The following is a 22336-nucleotide window of genomic DNA, read 5'->3' as shown; positions in this document are numbered from 1 at the left end:
TTAAAGCCAGTAGATGTTGGATCCAGTTATAGCTCTGATCTCAAGAGCCTGAAAATTCTCGGTGTTTATAGTTTTTTGGTTTTTTAAGCCACTTCAACTTACATGTGGTTCCTTCCCTTTCAACATCAAGTTGAATTTGCAAGCACAAGCCGGCCTTTCCTGTATTGAATTGAAAATACCTCTTTGCAAGGCACACCTCTCGTTTGCCATGTTTTTAAATTTAAAGCGAATGCTCCACGACACTTTTGACATTGTTTGCAACACGTCCTGGTGGATCGCGCATTTCTGCGCTCACCAGGTTCCCCATGAATATTCGCAAAGCATCCCCTTGTTCCAGCAAGTGCCGCCCGCCCTCCCTGCTCCTCTCCGTGCACGCGTTCCTGAGCATCTTCCAATGCTCCCCGCGTCCCGGGGGCTGCCACTGCTTATTTGCATCCCCCTCTCCCTGGGAGTGCTTGCGGGCATCCCTCACATCCTCGCAGGGGAGTGCGGACCGTATTTGCCAGCCTAGAGGGAGCATGTGGGGTGCCCTCGACTTGTTTGAGTTCGCCCACGGACTCTCTACCTGGGGTGCTGCTGTAGGTGCTGTGGCTCCTGAAGCTGCTCTCAGTGCAATAACTGGCATCGTCTTCATCCTCCATCTCTTCGGGGTAGTCAGAGTCGTCGTCGTCCTCCTCCTCCATTATCTCCTCTTCCTCTTCCTCCTCGGAGTCCTGGTTATCCTCGGGGTCTCCCTCCTCCTCCTCCTCGGACACCATGCTCTCCTCCTCCTCCTCGCTCTCATGATCGTCGTACACCACTTTGCTGATGCTCCTCCTGGACGAGGCAGCCCTGCCTTGGCTGTTGCAGCTGCCTCCTGCGCCTCCTCCTCCCCCTGCTCCTGCCGCCCCGGCCCTGCCCCTGCCCTTACCGCCGCTGCCTCCCCCACCGGGGGTGCTGCTGCCGCCGCCGCCCGCCTTCCTCTTGCCGCCCCCCCTGGGCGAGGCGGCGGCGGGCGACGAGGCCTGGGCAGCGCCGGCTCCCTTCTGCTTGGGCCCCGCCGTCTCCGCCTGGGCCGCGGCCGCCCACCTGCCGCGGCTGCTGCCGCGCTGCCGGGAGCGCAGCCCGCCGATGGGGCCCGCCGGGGCCGGGGCGCTCGCCGGAGCGGCGGCCGCCGCCGGCTGCTGCTGCTTGGGCGGCCTGCCGCGCCGGCCCCGCATCGCTGGGCGCTGGCCGAGGGGGAAGGGAGGGGAAGGGCGGCTCGGGAGGGCGCTCGGAGTCCGGACAGGCGGCTACGGGCAAGCTCCGCGCCCCGCGGAGGGCGCGGGGCCGGGGCGGGGGGGGGGGCCGGGCCGAGCGGGCCGCGGCTCAACGCGAATCGCCGGCGCCCCGCTCCGGATCGCCGCCGGCCGCCATCTTGTTCCCCGCCTGCGCCTCGGCCGCTCCGCGCTGACTGGGGGAAGCGGCACCAGGCCCCGAGCGCCTCACGTGACCGCCGCGCCCGCCGCCGCCGCCAGGGGGCGCGCCCGCCGCGGCCGTGAGGGAGCCGGCGCGACGGGGCGGCCCCGCGAGCCCCGGACCCGGCACCGGCACCGGCACCAAACCCGGCACCGACACCGAACCCGGCACCGACCACCGATCCCCGATCCGCCACCGGTGCCGACATCGACCCCAGGCATCGACAACGGCGCCGACCCCGGCACCGACATCGGCACCGACCCCCAGCCTGAGTACGAACCCGGCACCGACCGCAGGCACCGGCACCGCTCCTCGCCCCTTTTATGCTCCTCTTGCCCCTTTTCCCTCTACCGGCACCCGGCGCTCCCCCCGCCCCAGCTCACGGTCCCGACACCGCCGCTCCCTCGGCCGGCCCTCCCCGGGACTCACCCTCTCCCCACAGCAGAGTGGCTGGGCCCGGGGCCGAGGTCTCTCCCAGAGCTCGATCCCTCCCCGAGGGAGCCCTGGGCCCATCGGGAACAGCTCTGAGCGAGGTGCGCGCTGGGCCTCGGGCAGGGGCTCCCCACGGGAGTCTTCATTCCCTGCCCAAATCAGAGCCCCGGGTGTCCCCTCAGGAGAGACTTCCTCGGCCATCGGCACCAAGCAGCTCCCCTGACCACTGACACTCATCTCTGGCTGTGCTTTGACCCCTTAAACCCCTTTTACAGCTCATCCTTACACAGCCAGCTCCCGTGTAAAGCAAACACTGAGACCACATAGGGACCCACCATCACCGTTTGGTCCTACCACTTTCTCTATTCTCTGTTTCCACAGTTCTCTGGAGCACCAGGAAAGAGATGGCCTCCATCTGCTTTGTATTCCCTCTGGTTGTCTCATTTGCCAGAGCCCACAAATAGGTAAAAATCAACAAAAAAGTTGTACAGTTTGGTTTCCAATGCCACCACTTGAATTCAGGGCCAGTTTCACAAGCAAAAGCAATACAAGCTGAAAGCCAGCCCAAGGCACACAAACATCGTGTATTTCTTACAACCACCCTTCCTTTTCATTGTTAGATTGAGACAGCTTCAGGATTTCAGAGAGCCAGAAGTCTTATCAGTAAAAAATCAGTCTGTTTACATGTTCATTTCTTTCAATCCCTTGCTTATACTTCTGAGCAAGCTAAACCCAACACTGGTCATGCCATAAACATGGCAGCAACACATCCAACGTGTAATTTAAGTTGCATTCTTCTACAGTAATTTTTGAAGTCCTTTTGTTCATTAACTTGTTGCTCAGGCCGAGCACCTCAATAAACTCAGAAAGCTGCCACAGCATCAAGCACACAACAATGGCAGCAGGGTTTAGCCCAATTTGCACTCTTATATCCAGTTTTTATCTGCAGCTCTTTCATAATCAGTGTTGCAGCTGCAGTGTTGCAGGCTCAAAGCCCTGGTCTAAGCACAGGATGACACACAGCAGCAGCCAACATTGCCCAACCCCATTTACACCTTTCCACTCAATTTGGATTCTGAACCTTTCCAAGTTACCTTTAGGTTGCTTATGTCACGCTGATTTTTGCTACCTCTTACAAGGCTGCAGAGGATTGTGGTAACTCTTTAAATACGTGAATACACAGACACATATTTTCCATTATCTCCTTCTGGTATCATGGGAAAAACACCTATGGACTGTGCCATCTATCCACTGAGAATCAAGCAAAGGTACCCAGTGCACCTACTGCACCAATCACACAGCCTGCAGCAGTGTGAGAGCATTAACACCTCTGGAATACAGCGGGGTTTGTGTCCCTGTGGTAGATCAAAGGTGCTGAGAATCATGTGCTTTTCAACTGTGAACCAGAGGATCTCACCTCTTAATCCCATCCCTCATCAGCTGGTGATGTGGAAGTGCTTACTGAATAGGACTTACTAATTTTCATTTTATAGGTGGAGAAATGGGTGCACAGAGAGGTGTGTTACCTTCAGGGACAGGGTATAAATGAGTTCAATACACAGCTTAGTACAGAGAAATCAACCCCAACCCCAACCCCAAAACCTGCCCATTGCACTCAGAGTAGAACATACTGATGTGGAACTTGGAGTTCCTATTTGGAGTCTGCTGATAGAGTTAAATGAGCATATTTATAAGTGAATTGAATAAGCAGGAAGAGGAATTTTTGGGTGGAGGCCTTACCCTCTTCCATCCTTAGGACAGATGGAGAAAAAGCCTCCTTTCACAAGGCCCTTTGGAGAAGATGAATAGCCCAGTTGTTCCAGGCTGTTGTCTGGGTGGGTTCCTTTCTCCAAGGATAAGGGAAAGAACTTAACCTACAGCTGGATGGCATTCAGCACAAGCAAGCATATGCTCTCACTTCAATTTTTGAGATGCTTTTGTCCAGTCCTTCACTCCAAACTATTACAAACCTGTGTTAGGAATTGCATTCAACGTTCAGCTCTCAAATCAGTTCCACAAACGTTTTTCTAAGACACCACAGCCTTGCTGAGTAATGTTACACGAGAGCTCAGCAGGAGCCTGGAAGTCAAGTGTAGGAAGAAAGGGCTTGCAGGACTTTTGCTGAGGTAATTCAATATAGTTCCAACTGCCATTTTATTTACACGATGAAAACCAAAGTGTATCAACATACTGACATGCTGAATTCTACTAATACTCAATCACATCATTAGTAAAAATAACATTGTATTTGATGTTCTGAAAATGTACTGATTATCTTGTCCCCAACAATCCTTCTGGAACTTAACTCCAGGAAATCCAGCAGTATGTTCCTGTCCCATTTTCCCTATTCCAGACGAACAGTCCCACAAGTATCTTGTAACAAGCCAGCTTTACGTGAATGCCTCATCAGAAGAATAATTCAACAGATATCTGTAAAATCTTCAACAAATGTTGTTTACATAAAACTTTAGTTCATCACTTTGTATTTCAACAAGAATCAAAACCAATCTAAGATACACTTTGAAATGCTAGAATTCAAGCAGTATAGGTGACATTAACTAAGTTGAGGTGTTCAGTAGTTGAAAAAGTACTTACAGAAAACAAACTGATGTAGGTAAGAATGTTCTTGTTTTAAATTCAAGATAGGTTTTCTTGTCCAAAATATTAAAAGCAACTACTACCAGTGCCAAGAAGCCCCCCTCTGTAAGAATCTTCAGCTGCCACTGCAGGGTTGGTTTTTTTTTAAGACTTCTACATACATTTGGTACTGACAGTGTATAAATACAACCTTCCAAAGTGACTCAAGCCTTTTAACTGTGTGTGCATCTCTTTCCAAGTTGTGGAAAGCCCAAGACAGCAAGTTATGCCCTCAGCACTTCTGCCACAACCATCTCGTGTTTGGCCAAGAATCATGTGGTATTTTAGGAAGTTCTCATGATCACATATAAAAATTCTACATGAAAATATAAGCAAACATCCAGCTTCTCATCCAGTCAAAAAGAGAGATTTTAATACACAAGGTTCAAACTTACAACTCTCCCATGTAGCTACAGAGTAACCAGGCTCCTCCTATGTAGAAAACAACATTTGACAGCCCCAATATGGAGTGCTAATACATCCTTGTCATAAAAGGAATCAATACAAAATAAATGTGTTAATGAATTTCAAATTCAAATGATTTCCAGCACTTCAATGGAATAGGTCTGAGATTCTCTCAGGTGGTTCAGTCTTTGTAATTCCTGCAAACTTCCTTCAATCTTGTTGAGTTCTGAGTAGAACCGCACCTGAAATGAAGAAAACAGAGACATTTATAGTGAAATACATTTTAATTCTTTTCATACATCACCATACTGTGGAACTATCTGTGGTTTTGCAGAGTTTAAGGTATTTAAACCAAACAAAGCAGCTTTTGAAATCTAAATGAGACAGAGGCAACTACAATTCATGCTCAGGAAGGCACATATGGAGGAGGACACACGTTATTTGGTTCACTACATAATTTGTTTTTGTCTGTCACCCTCCTTTCTCAACATCCATATTCTGAATCCAACTGAAAATCAAATAATTATCCCAGAAGACGCAACTTACTTGGGCTCTCACAAACTTATGCAGGTTTGAAAGCAACTCCTTTGCTTCTGGCAGCATCACCATGACCGTGAATTGAGCATCAAGCAGCAGGCACATCCAATCCATGATCTGAACACAAACAAGAAAAATATACTTACACCTCCCAGTCTGGAAATAACACACATTTGGCTTTAAAAGCTCAACTCTGAGGTATTAACTTCTAATGCAAAATGCATGGGTTCATATTTTCAGGCATATTTTCAGGTATATTTGGGGTTTGATTGTTTAAGTGTCACATCTGGCTGCATACATGTTACATTGACAGACAGTACATTGCACAATGAATGCAGACACCAGTTGATTTTAGATATTCCCAATTAACCCCAGTTACAAACCCCAGAAAGGGAAGGAAGTACAGCTCTTGGAATGAGCTGCTCACCTGATTTATTGTGGGAGAGCGTACTCCAGGGAGAGTGGTGTTAACTTTTTCACTGCATTTCACATACAGGTAATATAAATACCTGAGAAACAGCTGAAAGTAGAAAAGTCAGAACATTTGTAAAGGATGAATGTTAATAGACCAAGGGGTTTGTCCTGCATATGGTAATATTCAGAAGAATTTTTATAAATTTATTTTTTTGTTTTTGAATGCAACATAGATGCCTGTATACTACACAATCAAAACAAGTTTTATGTTCTCTTACATAAAATTCTCAGCAATATTCAGTGTAAACTACATTCAGGGGTAATTGCTGTTCCAGGAGATGCATCAGAGCTAAGATCAGCTTGGTTTAATTGTGTGGAGTTTTCTGAAATGACTGGGAAATCACACACATGCTCAGGTACACACAGCTCTTGAGGTTGTATTTCAGATTTTGAGAAATGGGGCAGTTTGGTGGGGTTTTTTCCTAAACTGAGGGGATCTAGATTTTTATTGCGTTTGGGATTATACAGAGTTTGTTTCTCATATTTTCTAAACTTCTGTTTCTGATAGAACTGACTAAATTACCATGTATTTTTCCTTTCTTAAAAAACATCTAAGTCAAGCAAAGATATTATTACTTGCTAACAGAATATGAACATTTTCCAAGTATGCTGGGTCATAAAAAGTTTCTCACATCTTCTAAAATAAGGAAGGACTACAAATATCAAGAAAATTACTTAAGTACGTAGAAAAATGTGATATTCCTTAGTATTAACTCTTATTAGGCATCCTAATTTCATTTCTGCGCATTAATTTGTTATTCAGACTCCTGAAAGAATGGTGAATTTCTCAAATCCAACAGAAAAACTCTCTTCCCTTTCCTTCACCACAAAATAAGTGTGCTTTCACTTTTTAATGTTAAAATACTTACAACAGCTTGTTGAGCTGGAAGGTTTTTCAGGTGAGGCAAAAGAAATGTTTCAGTGTAAGCTGAATGCAGAACAGCATTTCTGTGCAGTGCTGTTAAGGGAATAACATGGCAGGAAAAATACCAGTTTCTACAAACCAGAGTGAATTCTAAAGAAAATATCTCTGCAGGTTTTTGAGCCAAGTTCTATTTGAATCTTATTTCTATCATGAAATATCTACAGCAACTGAACCATCACGATAGATTTAACTTGAACAGCTCTGTCCACTACAGAACTGCCTGATGTGTTTTAACAGGCAAATAGCCAAAGCACTGATACCTCTTCTCTTAAGCAGAGAAAAAACATTGCAAAAGTGTAATAAAACTAAGTTTAAATTGGTGTAGATACATTGCAAAAGCTATAAATGTTTCTATTTCTATTTTAAACAGTTTTTCTACTGAGTAGGAATTGCTCTGATGAGAGCTCAGAAATTTTCAGCAGTAACAGGATTTGGCAATTTTGGCAATCCCAAATACAAACATGCAGTGCTGGGGCTCCCCTTCCCCACGCAGAGGATACAGCAGTGCTGCCTTCTGCAGCCCCACAGGGCAGGTTTCACCAGCGCTCCAGAAATGCCCTCCCTTGGGGACTTTGGTGTCACACATGTCCTGCTCCATCTCTGCACTGAAGCCATTTTCCACAATTTCAGTCTTCACTTCCTGATCGTCCAATTCAACGTCAATGTAACAGATCGCAGAGTCCAGATTTACATCTAAACTCTGGAGCTGGGCTTCACTCAAGCTGTGGAAGAAAATTTCAGACATTTAACACTTTTAATCATTAGCTTTAAAATCAGCAATGCCATCAACACACAATGAACTCTTTGAAGCTTATTATGAAAACAAAAATCGAACTAAAACTTGGTGAAGAAAAGAAATAAAATCTGATTTCAAGTTACCTTAAAAATGCTTTCAGGCAGGTGTAAGTAACTTCTTCAGGAATATCTGGGAACCGTTCTAGGCACATTTGTAAGAGAGGCATATCGTTCTTCTCCAAAGCAACAGCCATTAAATCTGGACATAAACTACAAGAATATGAAATTAATAGGTTAATATGAAATTAAATTAATTAACAGTCCACACTGAGAACTACACTGATGACTAGGGTAATAGTACTAATCTTCCTCTCCAGATGGATTTTTAGGTAAAACATTAACTTCATAAGGAATTAAGCACCTTTGGTATTAAATTGTGATAATCAGAATTCTTGAATTATAAAGAAAGAACTTTATTTCTACTTATTTCAATTTTAAAGACTACTCCTTACAGTTTAAAAAATGCAGAATCACTACCTGTAGGAGAACTCATGGGTTTCAATGATCTGCTGCAGGAAATTTCGAGGGTAGTACTTTGGATTATTTTTACATCTCTCTGTAAGGGCAGTGACCACACAGCCAATGGTGGCTTGCAGATCTGGGGTTGGTGCTCTTGCCATCGCTCTTTTCAATTCATTTTCCAATATGTAGGAAGAGGCACCCTGGAAAAGACAAATACTGTGCAACTCAGAAGCACAAGGCACACGTGTGAGAACCGCCCTGTGGAAGCAGGTCTGTTTTGGAAGTCAAGTTAAAAAGATTGACAAAAAATCCCTCACCACTCTGTTTTGACAGGATAGTTTCTCTCAAGCATGAAAGAGCCAAATGAGGAAATTGCTCACTCTGAACTCAGGTAAGCAGTAACTGCTCATGGATTTTTCACCTGTTACACCTGTGACAATACCGAGGTGTCCAGCCACAGGTGAACTGCAGATAACAGTTCCTTCCTGTGTGACCCATCACAGCACTTGCTGCAAGTTCTAGAAAGGAACTAAAGAGCTTATTGCTGTATTTGCAGTGGAATTTCTTACACTTCCTCCGACTTCCTACAGCCAAAATGCCTTCAACAAAATTAAAGCCATAAATAAGAATCTAAACAAGCAAAGTTCAGATGAAATAGCCTCCCTTATTTACTCTAAGAGACTGCCATTAAAAACGAACAAATCTATGCAAGTTTCCAGAACTCAGCTGTTATAAGCCCTGTATTGCACAGTTCTCAAAACACACTCCTGTGACAAAACTTCATTTCATCATGCCCAAATGCTGTTCTTGCACAATAATGATAATAAAAATATTCTTCAACTCACCTGTTCAGGGCAGCTTGGTCAACCTGCTATGTGCAAGAGGACATGGAAAGAGGTAACAGCTCAAGAGACACCCAGAAGATTCTGAGACACCTGAATATTCGAAACAGTACTTGAGGATATTTGGGTTACTTACTTTGAACTTAAGTAAGAGCTCCCCAACTGTCTCTGGCTGTTCTCCAGCAGCAGCATTCCTTCTTGATCTTAACTGTGGTAAAGAAAAACACACAATTATTATTCAGCTCCAAAATATTTAGGGATTTCAAGCAAGATAATTGGAGATTTCATGTGTCAACTTGCTGTCCAGACTATGATTGGTAACTCCAATTCCAGAAACAGTGTTGGAAACAATCAGTAACAGATAAAGTGAAATTTCTTTCTGCTGCAACACCTAAAAGTAGCAGCATGGGGAAGAGACAAGACAAACAACAACCTCAAATGATCCTACTGCTAACTTACATTCATTCTAGACTCTGCTTTCAGAGCTACAGGCTCCTGGGACTGAAAGGAAACCACCAGCTCCTCATCTTCCAGGGTATTCCAGTTCAGAAATGGGGACACCTCTGAGAACACACAAATAAAACTACATGAAGATAACACTTACAGCACATTTATTGAAGTATGAATATTGCATCAAATTCTTATGCTAATACATACTTTCTAAACTATAATGGAAGTGATTTTATGCCAAGAAAGTTGCCAGTTTTATTTCAGCAGCAGGTAATTTTATGACCTTTTTTATTCTGTTTTTCCATTTTGCCTCTGGGAGCAAGAGAAGTAAGTTATTACACAATTTATCCTGAGCATTACTTGCAATGTTTTACCAATGCAGTGTTTAATTAAAACCACTATGACAGTACAATTTTAAACTGAAGTTCACAGACTACAGTTTGACATTGCCTTATCCAATTACAAACTCTTTGAAAATACTTTTCAGGAAACAGCACTTCACTTTGTTTTCAGTATTCATCACAGCATTCCAGTGTTCTCAGTAATTCCAGGATCTGAATGACAACCCAGGTTAAGTGAAGCCACGATAAATTCAGACATTTGTGTGCTTTGGTGTTCCCAGCAGCAGTAAATTTAACAGCCAGGAACACAGTACAGTGTGAGTTGCTTCAAGCTGTTTAGATTAAATTAATTTTATAGCACTGTGTTAAAATAGTTTTTATACCATTTCAGACATCTTCCTTTTACAAGATCTTTACACTGTAATTTAAAAAAAAATCTTACCAGGGGTTTGACTGTCCTTGAGCTTTCCCACAGCAGCTGCCAAGGATGATGTTTCACACTTGTACATAATCACTGTCAGCACTTTCCCATGAATTAGGAAAAATTTTTCCTCATAACACCACAACTGCAAAATATTGAAGTGTATCATTACTGAGATGAGCAGAAAAGTGAGTTCCTGCACTGATGTGTACCTCCTTACAACTGGAAGTCAGTGATCAGATTATTTTAAATGATTTTCAGTAGATTTAACATTTTTTAGCAAACCTTCATTAACAGCTGAATTTAAATACAGAAATTAAAAGTGTTGAGTATTTTTCCAGGGATGTACTAAAATGCAGTGGCTGCTCTAAGGCATGAAATCCACTGAAAATTTCCCTTTTTAAGCTTCCTCTTTTGCAATTTTAAGACAAAAGCAGCTCTGCAGCCCAACACTCCCTTCCCCGCTGCCAAATGCACAAAGCTCAAGCACCCCAAACCCAGGGCTGAGCTTTACCTGGCCACTGGTTCCCAGGGGCAGCTCCTTTGAGGTTTGCAACGTCTGAAATTTTGTATTCCAGATGGTCAGGCACTCTGAGGGAATTAAGAGAGAGATGAGACCAAAAAGCAACATTAGTGCTACATTTGCCTTTGCTACTTTCAGTTACAAACACTGGAGGAAACAGAAATAACTGTTTCAAAACAGCTCAGGCAGCATTTGAAATTACATCACTCATGTTAAATCTCAACTTAAAGAAAAGTTGGTTTTAAAGTGAAGAGCTTTAAATCAGGAGATGGAACAAGAGGGATGTCTTAATGTGATTTTTCAAGTTACCTATGGGTTGTTTCCCAGGTGCAGCAAGACTGCCCAACACTGCAACGTGGTCTTTGTCCAGGACAACCAGGGATGTTCCTTTCAGAACAGCTCCAGATACTGAAAGGTTTAGTAGCAGTGACTTGGACAAAATTTCCTCTTCTTCTTCCTCTTCTTCAGTATCTTGCTGCAGAGGTATCAGAACCTGGTACACAGAGTCATTGGAGTCTGTCAAAAGAAAAATAATAATCACTCCTTTACAATCGATTTTTGTGGAAAAAACCTGTTTGATATCATATGGCAAAGGGACATCCAAAAAGAACAATATCCAGTGATGCTAAAAGAAGAATTAATCCAGGATATTTAAATGACTTCTTATGATCCAAAGCAGCAAAATAAAGATACAGCAATAAAGGTGCAATGAGATCTGCAGAGTACAACTCAGCACAGGTAGGAACAGTTGGCCTTTGCAACCATTAAAGTATCAGGAATCTTTAATTACCACCTGTGCTGTTCTAGGAAGTTTAAAAAACTAAAAATATTAAACAGCAATTCATAAATAGGAACATTTTATCTCCTTTCATACAATTCTTTGCTTCACTATCACAATCCATTAACAAATCTAACTTACACAAACACAGAAGTGTGACAGTTTGGTTTGTTATATGTGCTGTGAAACACAGTGGCTTGGCTGATTCCTGTGGTTCAAGCTTGTATCTGTGTAGACTACTCAGCTGAGGCTTCTGTACATAGACAAAAAAATCCCCGTCCTAAAATAAAAAAAAAGGAAATTAATTAATTAATTTAATTTCCCTTAATTTACACAAAGAAGATGTAACAGAAATTCAGGTATCAGTACCGCTTAACTTTGGATGTTGTGCAGAATTAGGAAATTGTGTTTTCTATAGGACATACAGAATAATTTGGAGCAGTCTGCAGACTCTAACAAGTAAAGAAAATTCTTAGTTGATGCAACAAATGGATTTACAGGAAGAAGTATCTGCATAAAGGCAGATTCATGTGTATTTCCTTTTTAAAAAACATTGTATTCAGTAGTTCTTCACAATGAACAATGAAGAGTCACACAATATCTACTGTACTTCATCTTCTTAAATGTTCTCTGCAGTTCTGAGAGCCCGGCTTCTCAGCCCTGAATGCAACACAACTTCCATTTAACTGCTGTACTGATTAAATCAGGATAACGATTCCACTAAGAGCTCTTAAAATCAAATGAAACCAGTGATGGATTTTGGAAAAAGTACTCAGGTTTCCTGCTATGAGAGTTTTTAAAACAAAAAGTATTTAACTCACTTTCTCAGTAGTGAAAATTAAGACAGGTTGTTGGCCTTCCATAAAAGCTCCACTCCACCTAAAACCAGAAAGCTGGATGAACATCCTCCAAATTCTAGGTTTATACATAGAAGTCATATCACTATTCCTTAGGCACCTTCTAATTTCTAGGAAATCTTTACAAAAAACTCAAAGATTTTAAAAAAAGTGTTGGAAGAAAACACCCAACCCCATGATTTGGGTTTTGATTTCCCCCATCTCCTTAAAAGAGGGAACAACTTCATCATCACAGCCCGTTCCTCCGAGCAGGAATCATCACAAGTGGCATCACTGACCTGATGTCCTCCCCTGTGAGGACGTTTTCAATCTCCTGCTGAGGGGCTTCCAGGAGCTCATCCAGCGTCCGGACAGCGCCTCCCCTGAACAGCACCACGGGCCCGCCCTGGGGCAGGGAGTGGATCCTGCACACGTCTGCTGAGAGCTGCAACAACAAACACACCTCTGTTCTCTGCTGCACTGCCCTCAAAACGGAGCGCTTCATTCAGTGCTCTCACTCCTTCCAACAAGCTTGTAACAGAAGAAGGATGAACCTTCACGATTCTTAATAACGTAGATCAAGATTTGCTGAAATGCCACAAATAATGCAAATCACTACCCAGCAAAAAGTCAGGAAAATGTCCTGATGAGCATCACATTCCTGAATCACATCAGGAAAAACATGACGGGGTCAGGAGAAAACACAACTGCTCTACAGCAACACACAGAGTGATGTTTAACACATCACAGCAGAACACAATTCATCATCTTTAGAAGGTCCTCAGAAATGCTGGCCTTGGCATGACAATCACTTTAAGAGAAATACTCCAGTGATAAAGTCAGTGCATGTGGACTCCTTGCAATACTCCACAACTTCATGAAGCACAAGTTAAGCTAAAATGTGATATGGACAGTAGTATGAAAATCAGAGCACTTTTTCCCTCCACCAGGATCCAAAACACATAGAAGAGAACATATGAAGGAGACTTACTGTTGCTTTAAAGGCTTTGTCCAAGTTAATGTCTTCATTCTTCCATATCCTTAAAACCTGTAAGAGAAGCATCATTTTTAGGTAAAACAGTAACACAAAAACTTCTCAGCACTCAAAATACCAGCAACAGGAGTTAAACACACAGGGAATATTCACAGTGACCTGAGTGGGAACTGCCCCAGGGGGAGCAGAAACAGCAGGAATAGAAACCAAGCTCAGAAATCCTGAACTGGAAAGAAAGGACAGGAAAGAATAAAGAAAAAAACACAGCAGATCTCTGAATGAAAATAGATCAAAGTGGTGGAGACAGGTGAGATACAGATGGCCTGATTTTCACAAGCAATGAAAAGCCAAAGGCTCAGCATGATCTAAGGAAATGCTAAACAACAGAGAAGCTTTTAACTGTGAAATGAGCAGAAAAACCAGGATGGGGGTGTGAATTATTGTACCCATTCCAGCACCATGATCATGCAGCTGTAAACGTCACCCAGGCTGCAAGAGGGGAGGTAACTCATGCTCAGGGAGTGGAGGCACGAGGCACTGAGAATCTCCTGTGTCTGAAGGGCCCCCAGGCCACGGTGCTCAGCACAGAAGCTGCTCAGGCCACCACTGTGCCCAGGGCTCCCCACACTTTCAACCAGAAATGTCACACTGCTGATTCTTCCCTGCCTGCACTCCCTCTGGGGACACACCGAGTCCTTTTCCCCCTAGAGAAGGATGGAGGCTCTCACCTTGTCGTCATGAACTGCGATGTACTCGTGGGTTTCAAAGTTGCACACAACAGGACAGGTGAGGATCTGCCCATGTTTGACCGACCAACAGCCCAGGGGCTTCTGATCCGAAATCTACAGCCAGAACAAAGACACTGCAATTAAAATGTAACACAAGAAAGACCACTTTGGGGATTTCTCTCATGACAGAAAGGAAAGGTGAGGCAGCCACATCTGACCTGAATGACAATATTACAATACAGAAACTGCTATACACAGAAATTCCTCTTGATTCCTGTTTCCACCTCTAACACCAACAATTTCAGAATAACAGGAAGGAGCTCTACATTAATTACATTTATTTTCATGTAAGAAATAACTTTGACCTGTAACAAGTCTGAAGGACTCATGCCAAGAAGCACAGGTACAAAGCACAGCTTTTTCAATGGACAGATATTAATTTTGTCACTAGTGTAATTTATTTTTACGGACTAATACAATCACACACAGACTTGTGCTTTCTCTCTTCCTATTTCAAGGTGAGTACTGAGACCAAGAGCAGCAGACTTTGCATCCTGAACTCCTGTTGAGTGTGATTCACACCTGACTGCTCCGAGTGCGCTCAACTGGGTGTATTTACAACAGAATTGTGTTGGCACACGTGGTCTCGGCAGTGGGAATAGAACACCCAAAGGAGGCTGTATCACCAACACACTCAGACCAGGGAATGGTCTGGCTTGGAAGGGACTGCAGATCACCAAGTCCCACCCCTGCCATGGCAGGGACACCTTCCCCTGTCCCAGGCTGCTCCAGCCCTGTCCAGCCTGGCTGTGACACTGCCAGGGATCCAGGGGCAGCCACAGCTGCTCTGGGCACCTGTGCCAGGGCCTCACCTCCCTCACAGGGAACAATTTCTTCCCAATATCCAATCTAAACCTACTCTCTGCCAGTGTAAACCTATTTCTGCTTGTCCTGTGACTACAATCCCCAACCACATGGATGTGATAATGAACTAAACACAGAAACTCCAATACCTGCCTTAAAGTTTCTTACTATGGTCTGCTGAATAACAGAGACCAGAACACTCAGTGCTGCACACTAAACTCCTCCTGCTGCAGCAGGACGGCAGCTGACCCCGAGCTGACAGCCCAGACCCTGGCACTGCAGGGAGCACGTACCTGTGGCTTCGGGAAAATGTTTTATGGGACGGGGCATGGACAGAAAATATCAGCAAAGGGAGAAATACGCGAACGTGTTCCCGAGCAGAGGGAGCGGGGGCAGCGGGGAGCGCAGGTGGCAGCGCATGGCCGGGCCGGGCTGGAGCCGCTCCGGGCCGGGGCCGTTCCCCGCCTCCCGCCAGGGACAGCGGCCGGGGACAGCGGGGCCCGGCCCGGACAGAGGGAATTCGGGAAGCAGCGCGGCCCCGGCCCTGCCCGGGACACCCCCCCATGCCGGCGCTGCCGGGGCCGCGCTGCCGCCCCCGGGCACGCGCGGGCGGTACCTTGAAGAGCGTGGCGGCCCGGCCGCGCTCGGTGAGCAGCACCAGGTCGCGGCCCGGGCCCGGCTCCAGACACAGCCCGGGGCCGCCGCCGCCGGGGCCCGGCCCGCGCAGCGTGAAGCTCTCGCACAGCGCCGCCATCTTGGCCAGGCCCGGCTCTCGCGAGAGTTGGCGCGGCGCGCGCGCCCCGGGGCGGGGCCGGCCGGGGTCGGGGCAGGGCGCGCGCGCTGCTGCGGAACGGCCCCGCCCAGCCCGGCCCGGCCCCGCCTCCCCCGCGCGCGGGGCGGTGGCTGAGGGTGCGCGCGCGCTGCGCTCCCGCCTGTGAGGGAGCCCAGGGGCGGTGAGAGCTGAGGGGAGCGGCTGTGCCCGGAACAGCGCCACAGAGCGCCACCGCCGCGGGCCCGGGACACTGCCCTGACTGAGGGGACCCCGGAGCATTCCGCGTGCTGTGCCCATCGCTCCCGCCGCGCTTCCCACCGCTCGTCCGGAGCGCCGGGGGTATGCTAATGAGGGGTCAGACATGCTAATGAGGGGTCACGTGCACGCCAATGAGAGCGGTCACGCCTCTGTTAATGAAGGTCACGTGGATGTTAATGAGGCCGTCACTCACACACAGGGGATTTGGGCTGTCCCGGGGTGCGCCACCGTGGGACTGTCCCCTCGCAGAGCCACCGGGGATTGTCCGGCACGGCCCGGCCCAGCCGACCGCGCAGCCGGAGGGTCCCATTCGGGTTTTCACCGCTTTGTCTTTTCCTGTGCTGGATTTTGGGGGTGTGCAGGTTTCAGTGCAGCCCGACCCCAGAAGAGGAGCCCAAGCTGTGAAAGCCCAGGGCCGGGCACTGGGGGGGGCCCGGGCAGTGCCGGCACCGGGACCCGGCGGCTGCCGAGGTGTCCCCGGGGCTGCGCGGGCTGTGTCCCCTCCGCGCCGCGCGATTTCCAGTCTGAAACATTTCCAGTTTTCTCTTTGTTCCCCCTGCCCTGTCCCACGCTGTTTGAAGCTTTTCCCCCCTGAATGAGCGCTGCCGTTCCTCTGGAGCAGGGAAAGCTTCGTTTCTATGGAGAACGTCTCTGTGTAAAGGCTTATAAAGAATCCTTGTGCAAGGGAAATTTCTGTTGACTAAAATTAACTGGCTTGGAGACAAGCCTGAGAGGATTCGAGTGGTCTCTTTTGCAGTATTTTCCCGTTATTTGGTACAACACTGAGCTGCCAAACCCTGCATAAAGAATTAGATTCCCCACTGAAAAACTTCCTTGTCCACCAAATGGTCATTTACAAATGAATGGGATAATGCCAGACTGATGGGGCACCTGCCCGGTAAAACCTTTACAGAGCCGGGGCACAAGAGAACCCAGGAGGAGCTGTGAGTGCTTTCAGTTCTCCTCACAAAGCGAATTCTCCGTGCTATTTAATTTTGAGGAAGTGACTTGCAGAGCTGGGGTAGAAATGTTAATGGCACATGTTAATGAGGAGGTTCCTGCCTGCAGGAGACCCAGTAAGAGGAAACAGGCCCCGTTGTAAAGAATAGTTGTTGGTAGTTTATTTACAACAAAATGCAACGAAAATACAATATTAAAAATAATAAATAACTTGGGAAAAAACAGAAACTAAGTGATCTGAGAAAAATGACAGTCAAATTCTCCTGCTGAGCCTTGCACTATTGAACGTGCAGAGCAAATCAAGACTTGGTCCTTCTTTGATGGTGGTGATGCATTGCCTGATGTTGCCATCAGTGCTCTAAATAAAAGAAATTAATTACTAGACGTAAAAGAATTACATGGAATTATTGCAGAAATGAAATAAACCAATAAAACCTGTTTTAGTGACACCACAAAACTACAGGAGATCATAATTCAATGACCATGCTGTTCATTTAAAGCAAAACATTGTTAGACTTATTTAGCAATTTTAACTTACACATAGAAAACCAAGTCCAAACAATGGCAACTGAAAATCTCCTATTGACAAGATCTTGAATTCTCTCTTACTGCACTCACTAATTCATAAAAAGCATATACATTTGGCTTATTTCAAAAGATAACACATTGTTTTGAAGTTATAGTGCAGCAAGCTTCAAAGCAGTTTTAACAAAGTACAGCGGTCTTGTTGCAAACTGAAATTCAAGGAACAAATATTTCAGTTTCAAAGTCTCTACAGCAGCAATTAATGCAAATTGGCTACTAGATGTCACAAAATCACCTTCCAGAATAATCAAAAAAGCCAAAGAACAAGGTCAAATAGTTTCTTTCCATAGGATTTATCCAGTCCTTTACAAAATTAACCATTACATTCATAAGAAATCCCATTAAGTACATCTTTCAGGAATGTGCTGCTCCTCACAACTTTTGTGGGTCCCTCCCTTTTTGATTCTTTAGGAGATTGACCCTTCTGAAGCTGCACTGGATTGCCCATTGGTTTGTAATGATTGTTCCATCCAAAATACACAAAAGTACAAGCAAAGCCTGGAGGTTTTCATAGAAACCCCAACAAACTCATCACAGATTTTGCTCTGAACTGCATTCTCCTTGATAAAAAATTCCTTGCCAAGTCCTAGCAGAGCTGCATCACGGAATTGTTGTCACTGTGGCAGAGAAGCATGGCTGAATTCACCGTGCTCTGAGGCTGTATTTAATAGTAAATAATCACAGCGTTTGTTGCTGCAAACCAACTGAGGAACACCTGCAAAACTCTCTATTTTAATCCTAATAAATGGGTCTGAAAATACAACAGAAAGGGAAAAATCAGTACTGAAAACAACCCCTTCTCTCTCAAGGTGCTACACTGAAATACTTAGACCTTCCTTCTCCTTCCATTTCATGTGTGCCTCCTGGGAATATTCTAGAAAAAGCTGTCTTACCCTACATAACAGCCAAGCAAACAGAAAAAGGCATTTAAAGATCACACTGACCAGAGGGGTGATAACTGCAGGCAGAACTCAGCACTGGGCACTTCCACAAGCAGTGAAATCCTGGGGTGCTGCCATCCAAAGCAGGGACACATTACAGACCTTTAATGGCCTTGACTGGGCAGCAGCACAGACAGAGGGGCTGTCCCTGACCCTGCCAGGGCTGAGGCCAGGCTGGGGACACTAAAGCTGGGCACAGCAGGGAGTGTCCTGTCACCCTGACACCCCAGGATCAGGGGGACACTAAAGCTGGGCACAGCAGGGAGTGTCCTGTCACCCTGACACCCCAGGATCAGGGGGACACTAAAGCTGGGCACAGCAGGGAGTGTCCTGTCACCCTGACACTCCAGGATCAGTCTCTCTGTCACATCTCCCCCAGGCAGATATTCAAATCTGTCCTGATCAGGTAGGCTAATGATTTTCACAAATGACTTATCCCCAAACCTACTTAATATCGTGATCAGTGTATTGGAAATCAATCAATTAAACACGAGTAAAGGTGAGGCTGCTGTGCTCTAATAATCTGTGTCAAACCCAGATTCCAAAGTGTGGCCAGAAACAGTCACGTGTGAGCACCAGGACACTGAACAGAGCTGAGCAAATTTGCCTTGGATAAATTAAAAATCCATTGAAACAGACGTTCAGGTGGAGCAGACCTGAACTCTTTCTGTAAAGTCAGGCAATGAAAAAACAACCAATATTTTATGTTTTCAAAGGTTTCCCTTTGCTGCCAATGTTCCAATCTTGATACTAAATCAATAATAAAAAGATTACACATGATCCTATGATTCCATAATGTGCACCCTTGTTAAGCCAAAATCATAAACCAATGTAGGAAAGTTTTGTTTTCAGTATTATAATAACTTCTTTTTAAACAAAGCAGCATCACCCATCAGGTCACCAATGACTCGGAATTACCAGCTCTGGGAGGAAAAGCAAAGCCAGGCATGGACGGGACATGGGAGAATGCAGGAAGTCAGACCACAGCAAACCTACAGAGCTCCTGGATTTTGCTGGCTGCAGGATTTTCACTGTCACACAAATGAACAGTTGTTTCAGTGCAGGTTGGCAGTGGAATTACTTCTGCTCCCAAAAGTTCCCCCTAAATACCACACATTCCACAAAACCTGTGCTGCAGCTGCAGGCAGCGAGGAGCTCAGTGCATTCCAGCCCCTGTGTCCCGGGTTTGGGCACCCCCAGAGTGAGTGTTCAATATTCAGGGACAGCTCAGCTCTGGGGAGTCTCTTTTTTCCCAATCCATGACCTGTGGCACAAAGTATCAGCCACTGGGATCGAGATTGGGGTAGGAGCTGTGGTTCCCTGGGAACTGAACCGTGGCTCGTTGATGTCACCCAGAGACAGGAACTGCAGCAGCCACCGAGCAGCAGCTGGGGTGGGAGAGAGCAAAGTGCCCCAAAGGGGGCAGCGGGGAAAGGCTCTCGCCCCGTTCATGCTTTGAAGAGGAAGGAAGAGACCACTCCTGCAATTTATCTTTCTCCTTCTTCCACCTTCTACACTTCCCTCTGGGAGACATCCTTGTCTACAATGGAATTCCTGAGATTGCAGTGATTTCACACACAGACCGGGCAGAGCACTTCTGGTTCCTCAACATCACCCACGATTCCTTTGCCTTTTGAAGTGACTGATTCTGTCCCCCTTCCCCAAAGGAGGCAGTGCCCGGACCCAGCTCTCTGTCAGATTATTCTGTTCAGCAAAGATGTGAGGCAGGAAAGAAAAAGGAGTCTCTTGTTTTCTTCCCTTTGCATTCAGGGTCTCCCAGCCTGACTACCACTCTTCTTCCAGCAAGGAAAAGACAGAATTCACTGCTTTTGTTTCTCAACTGGCACAATTCAGCTGCTTTTTTCCATGTCACAGAACACCACTGATAAACACCAACACTCTGAGCTCACAAAAGGGCAGGGGAGAGCTAGTAAAATACATTATCTACAAGAAATAGGTGGTTCCTTTTACAAATTCTGTGCAAGGTAGAAATAGTTCAATGGCCTTAAAGTCAGTATAATAATTACAACTGGGGCTTTGATACAGTGATATTTTAGGTTTGAAAAGATTTGTGTTTGTGTTTTAGGCCCCAAATCCTGAGTCATATTAAGCAAAATGTGGATCTGTTGGTGTTCAAGTACAATGAGTACAAAGGTTTATGAACACACAGGAGAAGCCTGAGAGTGGGAAAGATTTTAAAATTGGTTATAAAAGAAGAAAGTGGGAGGGTTTTTTCTGTTAACCCTGCATTCTAGTTGGCACTAATTTGCCTCAGAAGTCCTTGGCAGATTTACTTAATACCTACTCCTAATTATAAATGCTGTGACCTAGATGAGGGTTTGCAGGCAGAGCACTGCTACAGAAAGATTGGGTTTCGTTTCTAGCATCCCCTCAGACTGTTCCATTGATGTCAGAAAGATGCACCATATGGCTTGAAACACTACTTTAGGAATATATAAACTACTTTCTCTTGCATGCACTTTTCAGAAGGTTTTAAGTATCAAGTCTGAGGAAAGGAGTCATCTTTCCACACCGGAAAGATTATTTGAAACAAACAAACAAAAAAACCAACCAAGAAACCACCACGACCTTTGTAGCAATCAAGTTATGTCACTCTTGCTGTGGCAGACATGGCTTATCAGGAGGAAACATGCAGGGTTAACTTAAAAGTTTTTTTTCAATGGATCTGGAAGAGTGAGAGTTTCTGGAGCAGACTTTTTCCGAGGCCGATCTTTGGGAACTGTTAGGAAGTCAGGAGCATCCGTGGAGAGAGGAGTGGATGGAGCACTAGATGGAGCACTGCGGGTTGAGGAAGGCATGGAAATGTTAGAGATAGATATTGCCGGTGGGAAAACCCCAATCTTCTTGTTGGTAGCTTCCTGAGTGGCTCGTTCGAACTCTCGGACTTCATCCATTGTCATGTCTTCAACGAGAAGGAATGAAAGACAAAGGCGTGTTAGAATAATTTCAAACAATCATTTCATTAACTCAGTTAAACTACTTCCATCCAAATCCTATATCAGGGAATGATTGCTTATCATGCATCTCATTAAGTGATTCTCCACATGAACGCCTTCCCATTGTAAGGCGCTGACTGGAGCACAATGAGCACAATGTAAAGGAAACAAAGTTTGAAGTACATTAATCACGTACTAATGGTTCCTCTGCCTGGCTCTGAGCTGAATAAAGATTGCTGCCTCTGTAAGTGCTGGGGAAATCCAGCTATTCCACAGGCAGCTAGAGAGCACACATGGATACAGTCAGCATTACAGGTAGCATTTTCCAGAACTTCAAACAAAATACAGCTGAAAGGGGTTTTAAATTTTTCATTTAGATTATGAACCCAAGTGGGCAAAGGGTCGTCATGGTTTGTTGATCTGCTGTAATTATCAAGGGATGAAAATTCTCTCTCCTTCCCTTGACTTGTAGCTGCAGCTTCATGCACAGGACCGAGCCTGTTTTGCTTTCCCGCTAATAAAACCTAAAGAATTCCCTCTCTCATGACAAAGCCACAACATTCCAAGCCGTGCTTCCCAACTTTCCATGCGGAAACTGCATTAAAGTGACAAATCCGCTGCTCAGTTCCCTGCGAAAGGGAGGCAGATGAGAGGAGCGGTTAAAGCCCCTCGGGGATGGAGAGTCCCGGGGGCGCCCCGGCGCTGCCGAGCCCCGCAAGAGGGCAGCGCGATCCCAGCGCGGATCCGCCGGAGCCGGGCCGAGCTGCGCCTCCGAGAAACCCCCAGGGAACGAGTGACATCTGCTACAACCCGGGAAGCTGAGCAGAAAATCAGCAAGGCTCTTCTGGAAGCTGCTGCTCCATGTCTGCAGTGCCTGCAAGACGCCCACCGAGCCATCGGAAGGCAATGTTAAGATTTTTGCTGAATGTCAAGTTAAATTCATAAAATCGAAGTATTTCATTAGACAATTTATAGATTCTTT

At 45.7% G+C, this 22336-nt stretch overlaps 3 protein-coding genes across 11 annotated transcripts in view; all 3 read right to left on the bottom strand.

Annotated features, from left to right (window-relative positions):
- BPTF (bromodomain PHD finger transcription factor) overlaps positions 1 to 1344 on the bottom strand; it is a 52350-nt gene extending 51006 nt beyond the window's left edge. For 5 of the 9 annotated variants that reach the window (XM_063409061.1, XM_063409060.1, XM_063409059.1 and 2 more), the window contains exon 1: positions 566 to 1343. In XM_063409061.1, coding sequence (XP_063265131.1) covers positions 566 to 1199 — 634 coding nt within the window. In that variant the 5' untranslated portion in view covers positions 1200 to 1343. Of the gene's footprint in view, positions 1 to 565 lie in introns of all 9 variants that reach the window. The other 4 variants (XM_063409055.1, XM_063409056.1, XM_063409058.1 and 1 more) reach the window with 2 other exon arrangements.
- A 3513-nt stretch (positions 1345 to 4857) lies between these two features.
- On the bottom strand, positions 4858 to 16503 carry NOL11 (nucleolar protein 11). The gene is made up of 18 exons (XM_063409075.1): positions 15498 to 16503; positions 14018 to 14131; positions 13287 to 13343; positions 12595 to 12740; positions 12281 to 12338; positions 11601 to 11739; positions 10991 to 11197; positions 10673 to 10749; positions 10180 to 10303; positions 9406 to 9509; positions 9083 to 9154; positions 8120 to 8304; positions 7727 to 7852; positions 7348 to 7569; positions 6792 to 6870; positions 5876 to 5968; positions 5458 to 5565; positions 4858 to 5153 (listed from the first exon to the last, which is right to left on the bottom strand). The coding sequence occupies exons 1-18, from the start codon at positions 16014 to 16016 to the stop codon at positions 5040 to 5042; spliced, it is 2544 nt and encodes an 847-aa protein (XP_063265145.1). The 5' UTR covers positions 16017 to 16503; the 3' UTR covers positions 4858 to 5039.
- Positions 16504 to 21182: 4679 nt separating this feature from the next.
- PITPNC1 (phosphatidylinositol transfer protein cytoplasmic 1) overlaps positions 21183 to 22336 on the bottom strand; it is a 74848-nt gene continuing 73694 nt past the window's right edge. The window contains exon 10 of the mRNA XM_063409090.1: positions 21183 to 21320. Within this exon, the coding sequence (XP_063265160.1) occupies positions 21315 to 21320 (6 nt within the window). The 3' untranslated portion in view covers positions 21183 to 21314. The remainder of the gene's footprint in view (positions 21321 to 22336) is intronic.

Source organism: Prinia subflava, chromosome 12 (assembly GCF_021018805.1).
Source record: "Prinia subflava isolate CZ2003 ecotype Zambia chromosome 12, Cam_Psub_1.2, whole genome shotgun sequence".
In the NCBI taxonomy this organism is placed as follows: domain Eukaryota; kingdom Metazoa; phylum Chordata; class Aves; order Passeriformes; family Cisticolidae; genus Prinia; species Prinia subflava.
This window is presented reverse-complemented; position numbering and strand designations above follow the sequence as displayed.

Excerpts from the sequence above, each read along its gene's own strand:
- NOL11 (XM_063409075.1), bottom strand. The coding sequence starts at position 16,016 with ATGTCTGACCCCTCATTAGCATACCCCCGGCGCTCCGGACGAGCGGTG. Across the intron at positions 11,740-12,280 it reads TAATTTTCACTACTGAGAAA|GACGGGGATTTTTTTGTCTA; the intron begins GTGAGTTAAATA and ends TTTTTATTTTAG. Across the intron at positions 10,750-10,990 it reads ACCTGGGAAACAACCCATAG|AGTGCCTGACCATCTGGAAT; the intron begins GTAACTTGAAAA and ends TAATTCCCTCAG.